Here is an 11,885-nt window from a genome sequence, read left to right as displayed (position 1 = left end):
TCACATTTTCTCTTTCCATTTAATAATAATAATAATAATAATACATTAGATTTCTATAGCGCTTTTCTTCAAACTGAGAGAGACTTTACAGACGTTTGAAGTCGTCATGAAGGAGCCAGACAACAAACACTCAGGGGACGCATCACACAGTAAAGCCGTCCTGAAGAGGTGGCTCGTGGGTTGTGATTTGAATATGGAAAGTCAGTCTCAGAGGAGTTTGGGAGAGAATTCCAGAGGGAGGGGCGCTACAGAGGAGGATCAATTCAACTCCAGGCAAAGAGGAGGAGCCATTGAATGCCCATCTCATGTATTCATAACAACAGCATCACATATCCAGAAGGAGGAAGAATCATAAACATCACACAACAGCCCAACTATTGCATCATCTACAGAGCAAATCATGACCACTCGTCCTTTTTCCACACTGTTCCTGCCTCTCTCTCCATCTGTCTGCCTCTGCAATGCATTCATAAACCATCATCAGACACATGAACTCATTCAGACCACAGGAACCAGTAAACACCTCACTGGTTTTGGTCTTGTTGATGGTCGGCCGTTCAAACACCCGACCCTGAGACAAAGTTCCTTCTTCTCACCGGTTCAGCGCTCCTTCTCCCGTACGGACGTCTTATTAATCAGAAACTCATGAATCTCTGCAACATACCAAACATCCCATAACCATGAGCGGCCATGCTCTCCCTCACCTGGACTATCCAGCTCCCTCCCACAGCTCCCAGTAGAGGCAACACATCCTCACTGGGGGACCTGACCCCGACCCTCATGGAGAGAGAGAGGGCGTCCTGCCTCGACATACATGACTCAACAGAAACATCACGACTTTGAAGAGTAAACATTTCATATTCCACCAACAAGAAAAAGACAACAGGAAACATATGAGACAAAAGATCAAAGAACGAGAGAACGTCAACACTAATAATCCCACCGCACAAATGACTTATGGAAATACTCATTTAAATTGAGTCAACACACAAACAAAACCACTCAAACAGACTGTGACAAACATTTTGAATACAGCAATAAACCTGGAAAACAGCGGCCAACCACAGGCTGCCACATGTGCATCTGATGTAAAGTTCTGCTGACATCGTTTTCCTAATGACTTCATCATCATTTCACTAACTAAGAGCAGCTGGTGCGTGTGACCTTCAGGTGCTTTGTTGGACACGGGACAAAGGAAGAGACTCAGGAAAGGCCAGTTTATTTGGAGCCCATTTCAACAACAAGGCGCTTCAAAGTGCTTCACATAAAACCATCAAAAGCATCAAGACATAATGCAGAGAAGACAGGATGTAAAAACAGTCAAGAAAACATTCAAACAGTCAGAAAGCTAAATACAAATTCAATAACAGTTGCAGAGCAGTGAAAGAGATGTGTCACACCGTGGTGAGCCTTGTCTTGGGTTTGTCTTGTCATTTCCTGTTTTATTTTGAAAGCCTACCTCCCTCTCGTTTCAGGTCACTTGCCCTTCCTCATGTCTGATTGTTTCCAGCTGTTCCTCATCACCCTCATGTGCTTAAAGTCTTCTCTTTGTCTCCTGCAGAAGTGTCGTGTCTAAGCACAGCTTTGTGCCGCAGCGGGTTTCCTGTCAGTGTTTTTCCTCAAAAGATGCTTCGACTGTTTCCATGACAGTCAGACAATGTGAAGCGGCACCAGTTCAAGGTGTGCAGCTCGTGATCTGCAGGAATAATTTACATACTTAAATATCATAAAGATCTGAACATAACAGACTGACCTTTGATATTTGGTTTGATTCAAACACAATGATGCATGTTGACTGACCAGAAGAAAAACATTGATGAATGATTATTACTCATTTGAATAAGAAAATACTGTGTGTGTGTGTGTGTGTGTGTGTGTGTGTGTGTGTGTGTGTGTGTGTGTGTGTGTGTGTGTGTGTGTGTGTGTGTGTGTGTGTGTAGGCTGCTTAAAGGAGAGGAGACGCTGTGGTTTTCTAACAGAAGAACCTGTCCAGCTTCTGCTCTTCATGAAATAAAACTTGACTCTGAGCAGCAGCTTGTTGGCGTCTTCAGAGCGATGAGACTCCTCTGAACATGGAGATGAGCTTCATGTGTCTGTGGGGTTTAGAGACGAGAGCTTCAGAGCAGCAGGTTACAACATGTTTCCGTCTGCTTCCTCAGAGAACTTTGAGGTCAGATTTAACCTGGAGTCCAATGGAGCAGATGGTTGGACTTCATGCTGCGTTCAGGCGCAGAGGAACAAATGTGTAAATGTGTTGGAGTCCACCGACACGTCTGTACGAGCAGCACACGACTCGCTTTGACCCAGTGAGATGTGTCATTGAGGCTAATTTTCTTCTTCTTCGATGATTGAGTCCTTGTAAACCGGATGCTGTATGAACTTTCTCTGACTGCTTGTGAGACGCCACAGGGCCTCGCTCAGGACCTCAGTCATGAAACACCCTCACAACACAGAGAGCTTGGGTCAGAGTCACATCGATTTATCTGCAACACACAGTTTACAAATGAAGCGAGTTGCACTCGACATCTTTAGACAACAGCTCCCGTCTCGTCTGTCTAACGCAACAACCCTGAACAGACAGACACATTATTACATCCCAACAATCTCTCTCAGGTACCGTCCTCATCCGTATCCCTCGTCACACACCCGCCTCAGCAAACTAGACCGAGCCGGTGACTTAAGGAATGAGGTCGAATTTTACAAAAGTGCACTCCTTTCACCTGTTGATGTGATTATATGTGTGTGTATACACGTTGCACATGACTGTGGGTAACATGTATGCAGTCAACCAGTTAACCTGCAAAGCTACATGGGAAACCCCATGAGCCACCAAAAACCACTGAGCATGCAACCAACAAACCAGTGTGAGACTTCTGCAGTAAGAGGACCGTGAATAGTTTACCATCCACACGCATGAAGCCTCTTCGGCGCCTAATTGCACCGTTGAAGTGACGCACACCGAGTGTGTGACGTGTCGGGGCAGCTACAGCTGCTCGAGCTCCAGTACGCTGCTGGTGTAGTTCCTCAGCTCGGCCACTGGATGGAGACGTAGGATACATGGATGTGCCTTGCACAGGCGGAGGGGCTGGTTTGGGGTTGCAGGTGTAGTACCTCCGGCCATCCACCAGATGGAGACATAGGTGACCGTGGCGCTGGCGGCAGGAAGTGCTTCCCTTTGGTTCTGGAGCCCGGTGTACAGTTTCCGCCTCTCGTCTCACCTCGGCAGGGCTCGGGCTCGACACGCCTCGACAAGCTCCACCTCCTGAGTCCTCAGTCAGGGCTTCCATCGCCGCTAGCTTCTCCCTCAGGTGATCTCAGTGTTCCACCTGCACGGCGGCACGTTGTGAAGCAGCCCACCGCTTCAAAGGAGTCGCCTCGCGATTGTCCTGTTTTCCCTTGTTCTGCATGTGTTCTCCATCCAGATGAGCCTCCACAGCATGTGCAGCCGACTCTCCCATCATGCATCTGTGGACTTGAAGCAGAGCACAAGTTTCAAAGCATCAGGCGCTCCAACAACAGCAATACACCAGCCTTTTTGTTTCTTTTTAATGTCTCTTTTTAATTCAAGAAATAGTTTTTAGAGCATCGCTTCCTCTCAGATATATTCACCAAAATAAAAGCCCCGCCCGTGAAAAAATACAAGACAATGTTTTTAGCACACTTTCGGCCATCGCTGAAATGCTTCTGTGCTAATCGGGAGTTAGCATGCTTTAGGTCGAGACTGCAGTAATAAAGCTCGCTTATGCTAACAGTTGATTGTACACGAACGTCTACGCACACTAGCATAGCGGGATGTTGGTGAAAAGCAGAAGTGATCTACTGAAGGCAAAATATGAGGACAACGTAAAAAACTAATGTGGTTATAAAATATACTTTTACATCATCTAGTGATAGTTCTTCTACGTTGTCCACAAACCAAAGTTACACAATGTCTTTGGCTGAACACTACAAACAAGATAGTATCAAACTTAATGTTGTCTCTCTCGTGTGACCGCACACACACACACACACACACACACACACACGCTTTAGAAAAAGAAACCCTTAAATATATTCATTTGACGAGTTCGACTTCACAACATGAAAACTGATTTTCATTTCCTCTGAACTTCGGCAGAATATGAAAATAAATGGACATTTTCTTGTTTTTAACAAAATTGCATTGAACAGTTTCATAGTTTCACACATTATTACATCATAACATTTAACCCTGATTAGTAACTCACAGATTAATCTGACGACCCATGTTGGTTTATAGCATGTATGTGACAGAGATATTGATATTCATCGCCAGCGTAATCCCACTAACAGTAATAACAGGAAATAATCTGATGTCATACTTTGGAGAAAAAAAGAGAAACTACCTGAATTTCATCACTGAACTTAAAAGTCTCATTTAGTAATTAAAAGATTTTTAAAGTTCCATCATTTTTGGTAGAATTGGCTAATTTCTTTAACTAACCACTAGACAAAGTGAAATCTGCGTTTGTTCCGTTCCTCACGATTAACAAACGTTTCAATATGTTAAAGGACATTTTGTGTAATTCTACTATCGTTTTATTTTTATCTCATGAGGCCAAAATGATCTGCCTGCCCCAACTTAAAATAAGAAGCTTCAGCCAGGAGGTGGTTAGCTTAGCTTAGCATGAAGCTTGTAAACGGGGGAAGCTAGCCGGGCTTCTCTAAAGATCCTAAATTAACTCGATATATCTTGTTAGTTTTACCTGGAGTTACTTGATGGATGATTTTGAGCTGCTCCGGCCATGCTAAATTTTGGCTTTCAGTTATGCTAAGCTAACCGTTACTTGGTAGCAGCTACTTTTCTGTTTGTAAACATGACGCCATATTGTTGTTAGCGAAGTGGAGGCTGAACTTGTTGAGTCAACACTGGCTAGCAAGTTGTGTTCGCTTGTGTTAGATGAAAATACAAGTTTCTCTCCAGATGATCAAATGTCCTATCGTGTCCTCCAAAGCTGGTCAGTTAGCTCGCTCGTCTCCGGAGGAATCGTCTCCTAGCGGAGAGGAACGAGGCGGAGGGACCAGCAGCCACCAGTAACCAGTGTAGCATGGCAGCATGGTGGAATTAGCAAGCTAGCTAAGCGGCTACTTGTCCGCTATTTAGCTTTGTAATTCCACTGTGCTGTTATGCTACACTGGCGACACAAACAGTTTAACCTGTTAGCAACATTTATCTATATCTCACTAATAGTTTAACCTGTTAGCAACATTTCTAGAAACGAACGCAGTATATTCTCCTAAATGTGTGCTTTAAATATAGATTTTGGCACAAAACAACACATCAAGAGGACATTTTGTGTGTAACTTTTGCCCACAACGTTGATTTCTGTTTGCCTCATTCTTTCCATTGCTTTGCCTCCAGTCACAAACCTTCTATACGTTTGTCAAACTCTTCCCTCAAGGATGGTTTTCAGTGATGTCTGATGTACGCTAAACAGCTCTTTGAATCCAGCTGTTTAGCGTACATCAGACATCACTGAAAACCATCTTTGAAGGAAGAGTTTGACGGCTGTAATCACACAATGCAGCAGCTTGAAACCAAACAGAAGTCTTATGAAATAGAAACCCGGCTGCACACAGTGCTAGCATCTCATGTATTCATCACGTCTGTGGCAGATTTACATTGTGAAAGTGGGGACTAAAACAGAACAACATTGTGGCGTCTCAGAGGATTTGGAGGCTGTTTGATGATGAAGCTTCACAGCGAGCACGAGACTCCAGCTGCTCAGCGGTTTCAGTCGACCTTCACATTTCATGGCACGGAGACGGAGACAAAGGCAGTAAAACCAGACAAAGGAGCGGAGACACTTTTTTTTCCCACAAGGCAACGGGACCGGTCGTGATGTCTCAGACCGGTCACTGGCAGTCTGGTGTGTGAAGAGTCTGACCAGTACTTCCAGTGAGTCTGCTGCAGTGTGAAGCAGCTCTTCAGTGTCCTGGTACAAACCTGCAGGAACTCATTCACATTGCGGTCAGATGGAAGCCGGACAGCAGTGTTGTGTCGCGACAAATCTTGTTCGTATCCCCTTTGAGTGCCATGAATTACACATGTGATGTTCGTCAATTCAAAAGATCATTTTGCGCTGGGACGGCGGTGCAGTGTGTCGTGTGGAAGCCGCTCCGTGAACCACACCAACGCAGCCGTTACCTTTCCAGCGAGGTCACTGAGCTTTGTTCATCAGAAATGTACCGTCATCTCACCCGATGTGTTTTCATCAGGCGGGAGGAGAAAGATCAGGCTGTTGGTGAGAGGACATCCTGCGAGGAAGCACACAGCTATCGTAGCTTCAGAGAGACGTCGCACGCTTTCAGGTATGTCCTCCACACAATGCACCTTCTTGATGCAAAATGATCTTTCAAAGTGACAAACGTGTGTTATTTGTTTCTTGCCGTTGACTACTGTACACAAACAAAGTGGACCCACTCCATCTGGACGTACTAAATATTTTTCAAAGTAGCGTCGCACTGGGAACCGCAACGCACAGCTGGGCTCTCTTGAAGAAGAGATCTCAATGCTGACCGCTAACTAGCGAGCATGTTTGCAAGCGAACACCTGACCCTCCGAGCAAACGAGCCTTTTTTTCTGACACTCTTTGAGGAAACGCTTCTTTCGACGAGACCCTTGTTGCTCGAGCGTGTTCTCCACGGCTCAAAGTAACGTGATTCGTATCCAATCGATGGATCCGTTTCACATTGAACAGGAACTCGTCTTTCCGATTTCCCAACAGCGGGCCGGCGTGTCGGGGTGTGGTTCCCGGCTCAGACGGTGGTAACCGACAGCAGAGGGCTGGGGCAGAGCTGACTGTCGCTCTCCACTCGTGTCCCATGAGTCAGCAGCTCCTCCACGGTTGTCCAATCATCGAGCAGCTTGCTGTTCCTCAGCCGGTTCTGCTTCATGTGGCTCAGCTCCAGCACCGTCTGAGACGACATCGACCCCTGAAGTCCTCCGGCCTGCTCCTCCCCTCCTCCTCCTCCTCCTCCTCCTCTCCGCTCCCTGTGTTGCCGCGACAGCGCCAGGTGGCGCCTCCTTTCGGTCCGGTTCCAGTACCGCCCCGCCCACCGGCCGTCCTCCCCGTCCTCCTCGCCGTCTCTCTGCCCGCATCCTCGCACCTCCTCGTCCGTCGTGACCTCGCTGCGCTCCCTGGCCAACCGGTGAGCTCGGGCTCTGAGCAGCTGGTTCCTGACTGACTTCTGATTGGACGCTCTGGAGCGGGGGGACGGCGGCGAGCGGGGGTTGTGTCGCGGGGCCCCCAGGGTGCTGTAGCAAGGAACCGGGGAACCTTTCGGGACGCGGGGGTGATTCCCGAGAGTCTGAAAGCCCCGCCAGTCCGACGCTCCGCTGGAGCCGGACCCAGGACTCTTGGAGAGGGCGTCCTCGTCTCTGCTCCGGCTGAGGCTCTGGCTGTTTCTCAGTGCGTTCTGATTGGTTCTGTCTGTGCCGAGGTGACCGGTGGGTTGACAGTTACTGGGATAACTGGCCCTGCTCCTCGGCCCCAGCGTGTTGCTGGCTTTTGCTGGTTGGCTGTCTTGGAGGCCGTTTGGCAGAAGGTTTGGGTCGGCCGTGTTGGGGTGGCTGGCCCGGCGGGGGCGCGGCCCTCCGCTCAGATCTGTCGTTGTTCGACTCCGCCCCGGAGCCTGGATCATGCCGCCTGCTCCCTGCTGCTGCTCCAACCACAGCGCCCTCCGCTGGCAGGGCTCAGTGCGACAACCTGCAGAAGAGAAAGAGGTAATCGGGTGTCACATGGCATCTCAATACGTATAACTCCATCGAGCCTTTGTAGCAAGAGGTCCAGCTGCCGGAGGAAAGGCTGAACAACCACACCGTGCCCAGCGCTGTGCATCGTAACAAACTGACAAAAGGATGATGAAATAGCTATCTGATCATGCCGATTTGTAGAAATTCGTAGCTGCTCCACCAAATCTCATAATCTGTGGAACATGTCCTGAAATAGTAGTTGAAGAGCTTCACTAACCCATGGAGGGGAAAGGCGGCAAGTGTCGAGGTAAGGTGGGGCTCCTCTCGGCTCGGTGGAAGTGAACTGTTGTGGTCGTGCTGTTACCCACAGTGCAGCGGGACGCCCGTGGTGCCCCAGAGTGGCTCATCGGAGTCGTCTCAGGGATGGACTCCAAATCCCAGCGTCCTCTCTGCTCTCGGGGGGAGTGGCCCGAGCGGAGATGGTGAGCCTGGCGTTGGGCGTGGCCCCCGTGAATCTTGTGCAGTCGCCTGTGCTCCCCGGTGCTGACGCTGTGGAACCCGGAGTCACTGGGTTCAGAGGAGATCAGGGACTCGGAGGAAGAGGAGGAGCCTTGGGAGGAAGGGGTGTGACCCGGCAGCGAGGACATGGCGTCCGTCTCGGCCTCGGAGAGCGCCATCCGGTGTTGCGGGCTGTCCGGGCCGCACCCCAGCCCGCTGTCGAGCTCACTGAGGGGAAGGTATCCAAGAAAACGGTCAGACCGCCAGGGAGGCCGATAGTCGGACTAAACAGAAGGAGAGAGAGGATTTTAATTACATGTACGAAATGGGCTTTTAAACACTACGTGCGTAGCAAAATTGTTAGAAAGGATGCGTAAGGGAGAAAGAAGTACAAAAAGAAGATGGCCGAAGGGCAAAAAGAGGGCACAAGGAAGTAAAACAGTGGCCATGTAAAAGTTTGAAAGATCTACCTGTCGGGGGAAATGCTGCTGCTCCATCTCGTCTGTGTTGTAGCAGCCAATCAGACAGCTCTCTGAGTTGGGCTGGTAGGGCAACATTTCAGAGCCCTGGAATAGAACAACAATCTCAGAATAGAAGTAAATCGCTCACGAACTTCAATTCAGAATAGAACGGAGCAGAAGGAGTCACCTGGTAGTCCAGTCTGTCCAGGTGATCTAGGCTGTAGGAGACACTGGGCAGGTAGTTGCTACCCGGGTGCTGGTCACTGGAGGATCTGGACGAGTAGCCAGTGGGTGGATAGACATCGGGCGACATCATCATGTGACTATTGGTGGAGTACAGGTCAGGTGACATGGTCACGTGACCGTAGTACGGCCTGTGGAGAGGAGGCGATGTGGTCATGTTCTATCAGAACAAAGAGAATTTACACGGTCGACAGTATGTAGGTCTATGTATTGTTCACATGTGCGTGAATGGAAATCCTGAAACAATCTGATATGTAAATGAATCTATGAATATGCATACGTGTAATATCTACACGCATAAGAAGAGCACGTGTTGCACCGACAGCTGTCTCTGCAGAACTTCCTTCCACGAGAGACTCGGTCGATGAGCTGAGCGTACAAACTGAGCCCTCGAGTACAAAATGGTGTTCCTGCATTTGAGTCGTCAACAGACGGACGTAGAAGTCTTCTCTTCTCAAACCTTTGCGCCAGTCGAAGCCTTTTTCGCATTCCAACATTGTTACCTTTGTCCCGAACTTCTTCTCCGTTTTTACGTTTTACACATTGGTCCTAAATTATTTAACCAATCCAGAACTTTTACTCCCGTTCTGAACTTTCTTCCCATTTCCAAAATAATTCCCTTGTCCAACGTTTTACCCAACTGGTCTCCATTTACCCCAACGGACTGCGAATACAGTCCCGAAGCTTTACATCAATTCCAAGTTCCTTCTGTTTATCCAATTACCAACTATTCACCAAATTCCTGAGACTTTACCCAGGAAGGAGAGTTTAATCCTGTTCAAATATAGCCACATATGCCGATTAACCCCTTCATACCAATATGTTCCCTTTTCTCAAACTTGACCCTGGTCAGAACCAACCCATGGTTTTTACTCTGTTCTCACGTCTATCTACTTAGAGTGATGTCATTTGTTTACATCTTCCTAGCTTCTTATTTACATTCATAACCCTGTCAACCCATTCCCTAAGTCTCCCTACATGTCCACACTTCTGCCCATTGCTCCATGCTCAATGCCTCATCCTTCCTTTCCACCAGTTACAGGCCTTTACTGAGTTCATCATTCTAACCCAGTCCAGATTGTCTCTAATTCTGATCATGTAACTCATGTCATAGCCCTAATTCAACATCTTTATCCCATTCACAAAACGTAGTATTTCCTGTCTGAGATGTTAACGCATGTAAAGTCTTACCAGGAGCTCAACTCTTACTCAAACAGTTGCAAGAATTCACCCAAAACCCGTTCTGCGGTCTCCGACCGGTTCCACAGCTTTGTCTACATGTCAGTGCTGATTATTGGCAGTGGTTGCATTACTGTTGCTTACTTCATCTGCATGTATAAAGTCTGAACTCATGCAACCGGTACGGTGGACCCACCCTGCGCCGTAGCCCTGGCCTCCCTCGGCCTCCATCAGTCCCATGGCTCGCAGCGCCTCCCAGTGTCTTTCTGTCGGGACGTTGCAGTCGGCGGCGCAGTGAGAGCGCCGCCTCCTGTGACCACGCCTCCTTCTGGTCTCCACCTGCATGGCGATTGGCTGGCCGTACTCGTCCACATAGTGCAGCTCTTCCCGGTGTCGGTGATGAGAAGGTTCGTGAGGTTTGTCCTGCTGAGGGAACACTACATGTCAGAGTTACAGATGCACGTGCAGCACGGCAGTAGTTTGTGTTCAAACACGGCCGCAGCTTGGCTCCTTTTGTAGAAGAGCAGTTCATGTTTATGTATTTCAGACGTTCATGATGAGGTCAGCACCAGGTTAGCTCCAAGAGCTGAGAGACTATGAGCTGTAGATGTAACACTGCTTCTGCTGTGGAGCATGCAGGTCTTTTCTGTAGTATTGATGCAGGCTGAGGGCAGGACTCCTGCACAGTGGACAGGTGGGTGTTTAGCCTCCGATGCAGCGTCAGTCAGTGATCCGGTCTCGAACTTTTTGGGAATTTCTGACAACAATGGCGTTACATAACCTCGCCTATGGTTCACATGCTCTTTGTCTGAAGAGATGGAAGGTGGAGCCGTGGCCTGAGAGGTGAGATCAGGAGCGAAGCCTCTGCAGTTGTTTCCTCCGTTCTGGCCGAAGTGTTAATTAGTGCAAACAGCTGTTTGTACACGCTGCAGCTCTTTGACCTCATGGTGTGCAGTTAAGAGACAGTGAGTACTGCAGTACTGCAATACTGCAGTACTGTAGTACTACAGTACTACAGTACTGCAGTACTACAGTACTACAGTACTGCAGTACTGTAGTACTGTAGTACTGCAGTACTGCAGTACTGTAGTACTGCAGTACTGTAGTACTGTAGTACTGCAGTACTGTAGTACTGCAGTACTACAGTACTGTAGTACTGCAGTACTCACTGACTTACTGTCGGTGGTCCAAATAGAAGCAGTGTGACGTGTTAAATTGTAAACATAATTTTGGTCAATAAACACGAGCAATAAAAATAATAAAAAACATGGATTTACAGAAGTTATTATGTTAGTTGTTATTATTATTATTAGTGATTATGTTATATAAAATAAAACTATTCAATTGCTCATCAAAGTCTGGAATTAAAAGCAATAATTTAAATTAGACTTTTGCCTGAAAAATAAATCAAACAATGAGGCAGATTTATTTTTATTTTATAACGTTAACGGTTAGATTCTTCAGGTAAAAACATAATTTTTCTTTCACTGGTCGATTTAGGATTTCTTTTTGTATTTTTCTTCTTTCAGACTTGAACATTTATTTTATTTATTTTACTTCTTTGTCTGTTTGCGTCTGTAGATTTATTTCTAAATTCAACAAAAAGTCCCCATTAAATAACACCTCATTTGCATATTTAAACACAACATTTCATAAAAGTTGAAACACAGTAACTCCTGTTAGTGTGAGTGATGAAGTGGTGATGAGTTCATGTGTTCACCTCTTCACCTGTAGAGCCTTCATCATGACCTCATTTACATATTTTTACTCTTTATTATGCAAATATCATG

At 47.3% G+C, this 11,885-nt stretch overlaps 1 protein-coding gene across 1 annotated transcript in view; it reads right to left on the bottom strand.

The window, feature by feature from the left end:
- Positions 1-5,508: 5,508 nt before the first annotated feature.
- LOC137800680 (uncharacterized) overlaps positions 5,509-11,885 on the bottom strand; it is a 13,744-nt gene continuing 7,367 nt past the window's right edge. The window contains exons 2-6 of the mRNA XM_068597973.1: positions 10,292-10,518; positions 8,861-9,047; positions 8,683-8,778; positions 7,992-8,496; positions 5,509-7,727 (exon numbers count right to left, since the gene is read on the bottom strand). Coding sequence (XP_068454074.1) covers positions 6,778-7,727; positions 7,992-8,496; positions 8,683-8,778; positions 8,861-9,047; positions 10,292-10,440 — 1,887 coding nt within the window. The 5' untranslated portion in view covers positions 10,441-10,518 and the 3' untranslated portion in view covers positions 5,509-6,777. The remainder of the gene's footprint in view (positions 7,728-7,991; positions 8,497-8,682; positions 8,779-8,860; positions 9,048-10,291; positions 10,519-11,885) is intronic.

The sequence above is a fragment of the Clinocottus analis genome, unplaced genomic scaffold (genome assembly GCF_023055335.1).
Source record: "Clinocottus analis isolate CAN_PGR_092001 unplaced genomic scaffold, fCliAna1.0.p SCAF_4, whole genome shotgun sequence".
Lineage (NCBI taxonomy): Eukaryota > Metazoa > Chordata > Actinopteri > Perciformes > Cottidae > Clinocottus > Clinocottus analis.
This window is presented reverse-complemented; position numbering and strand designations above follow the sequence as displayed.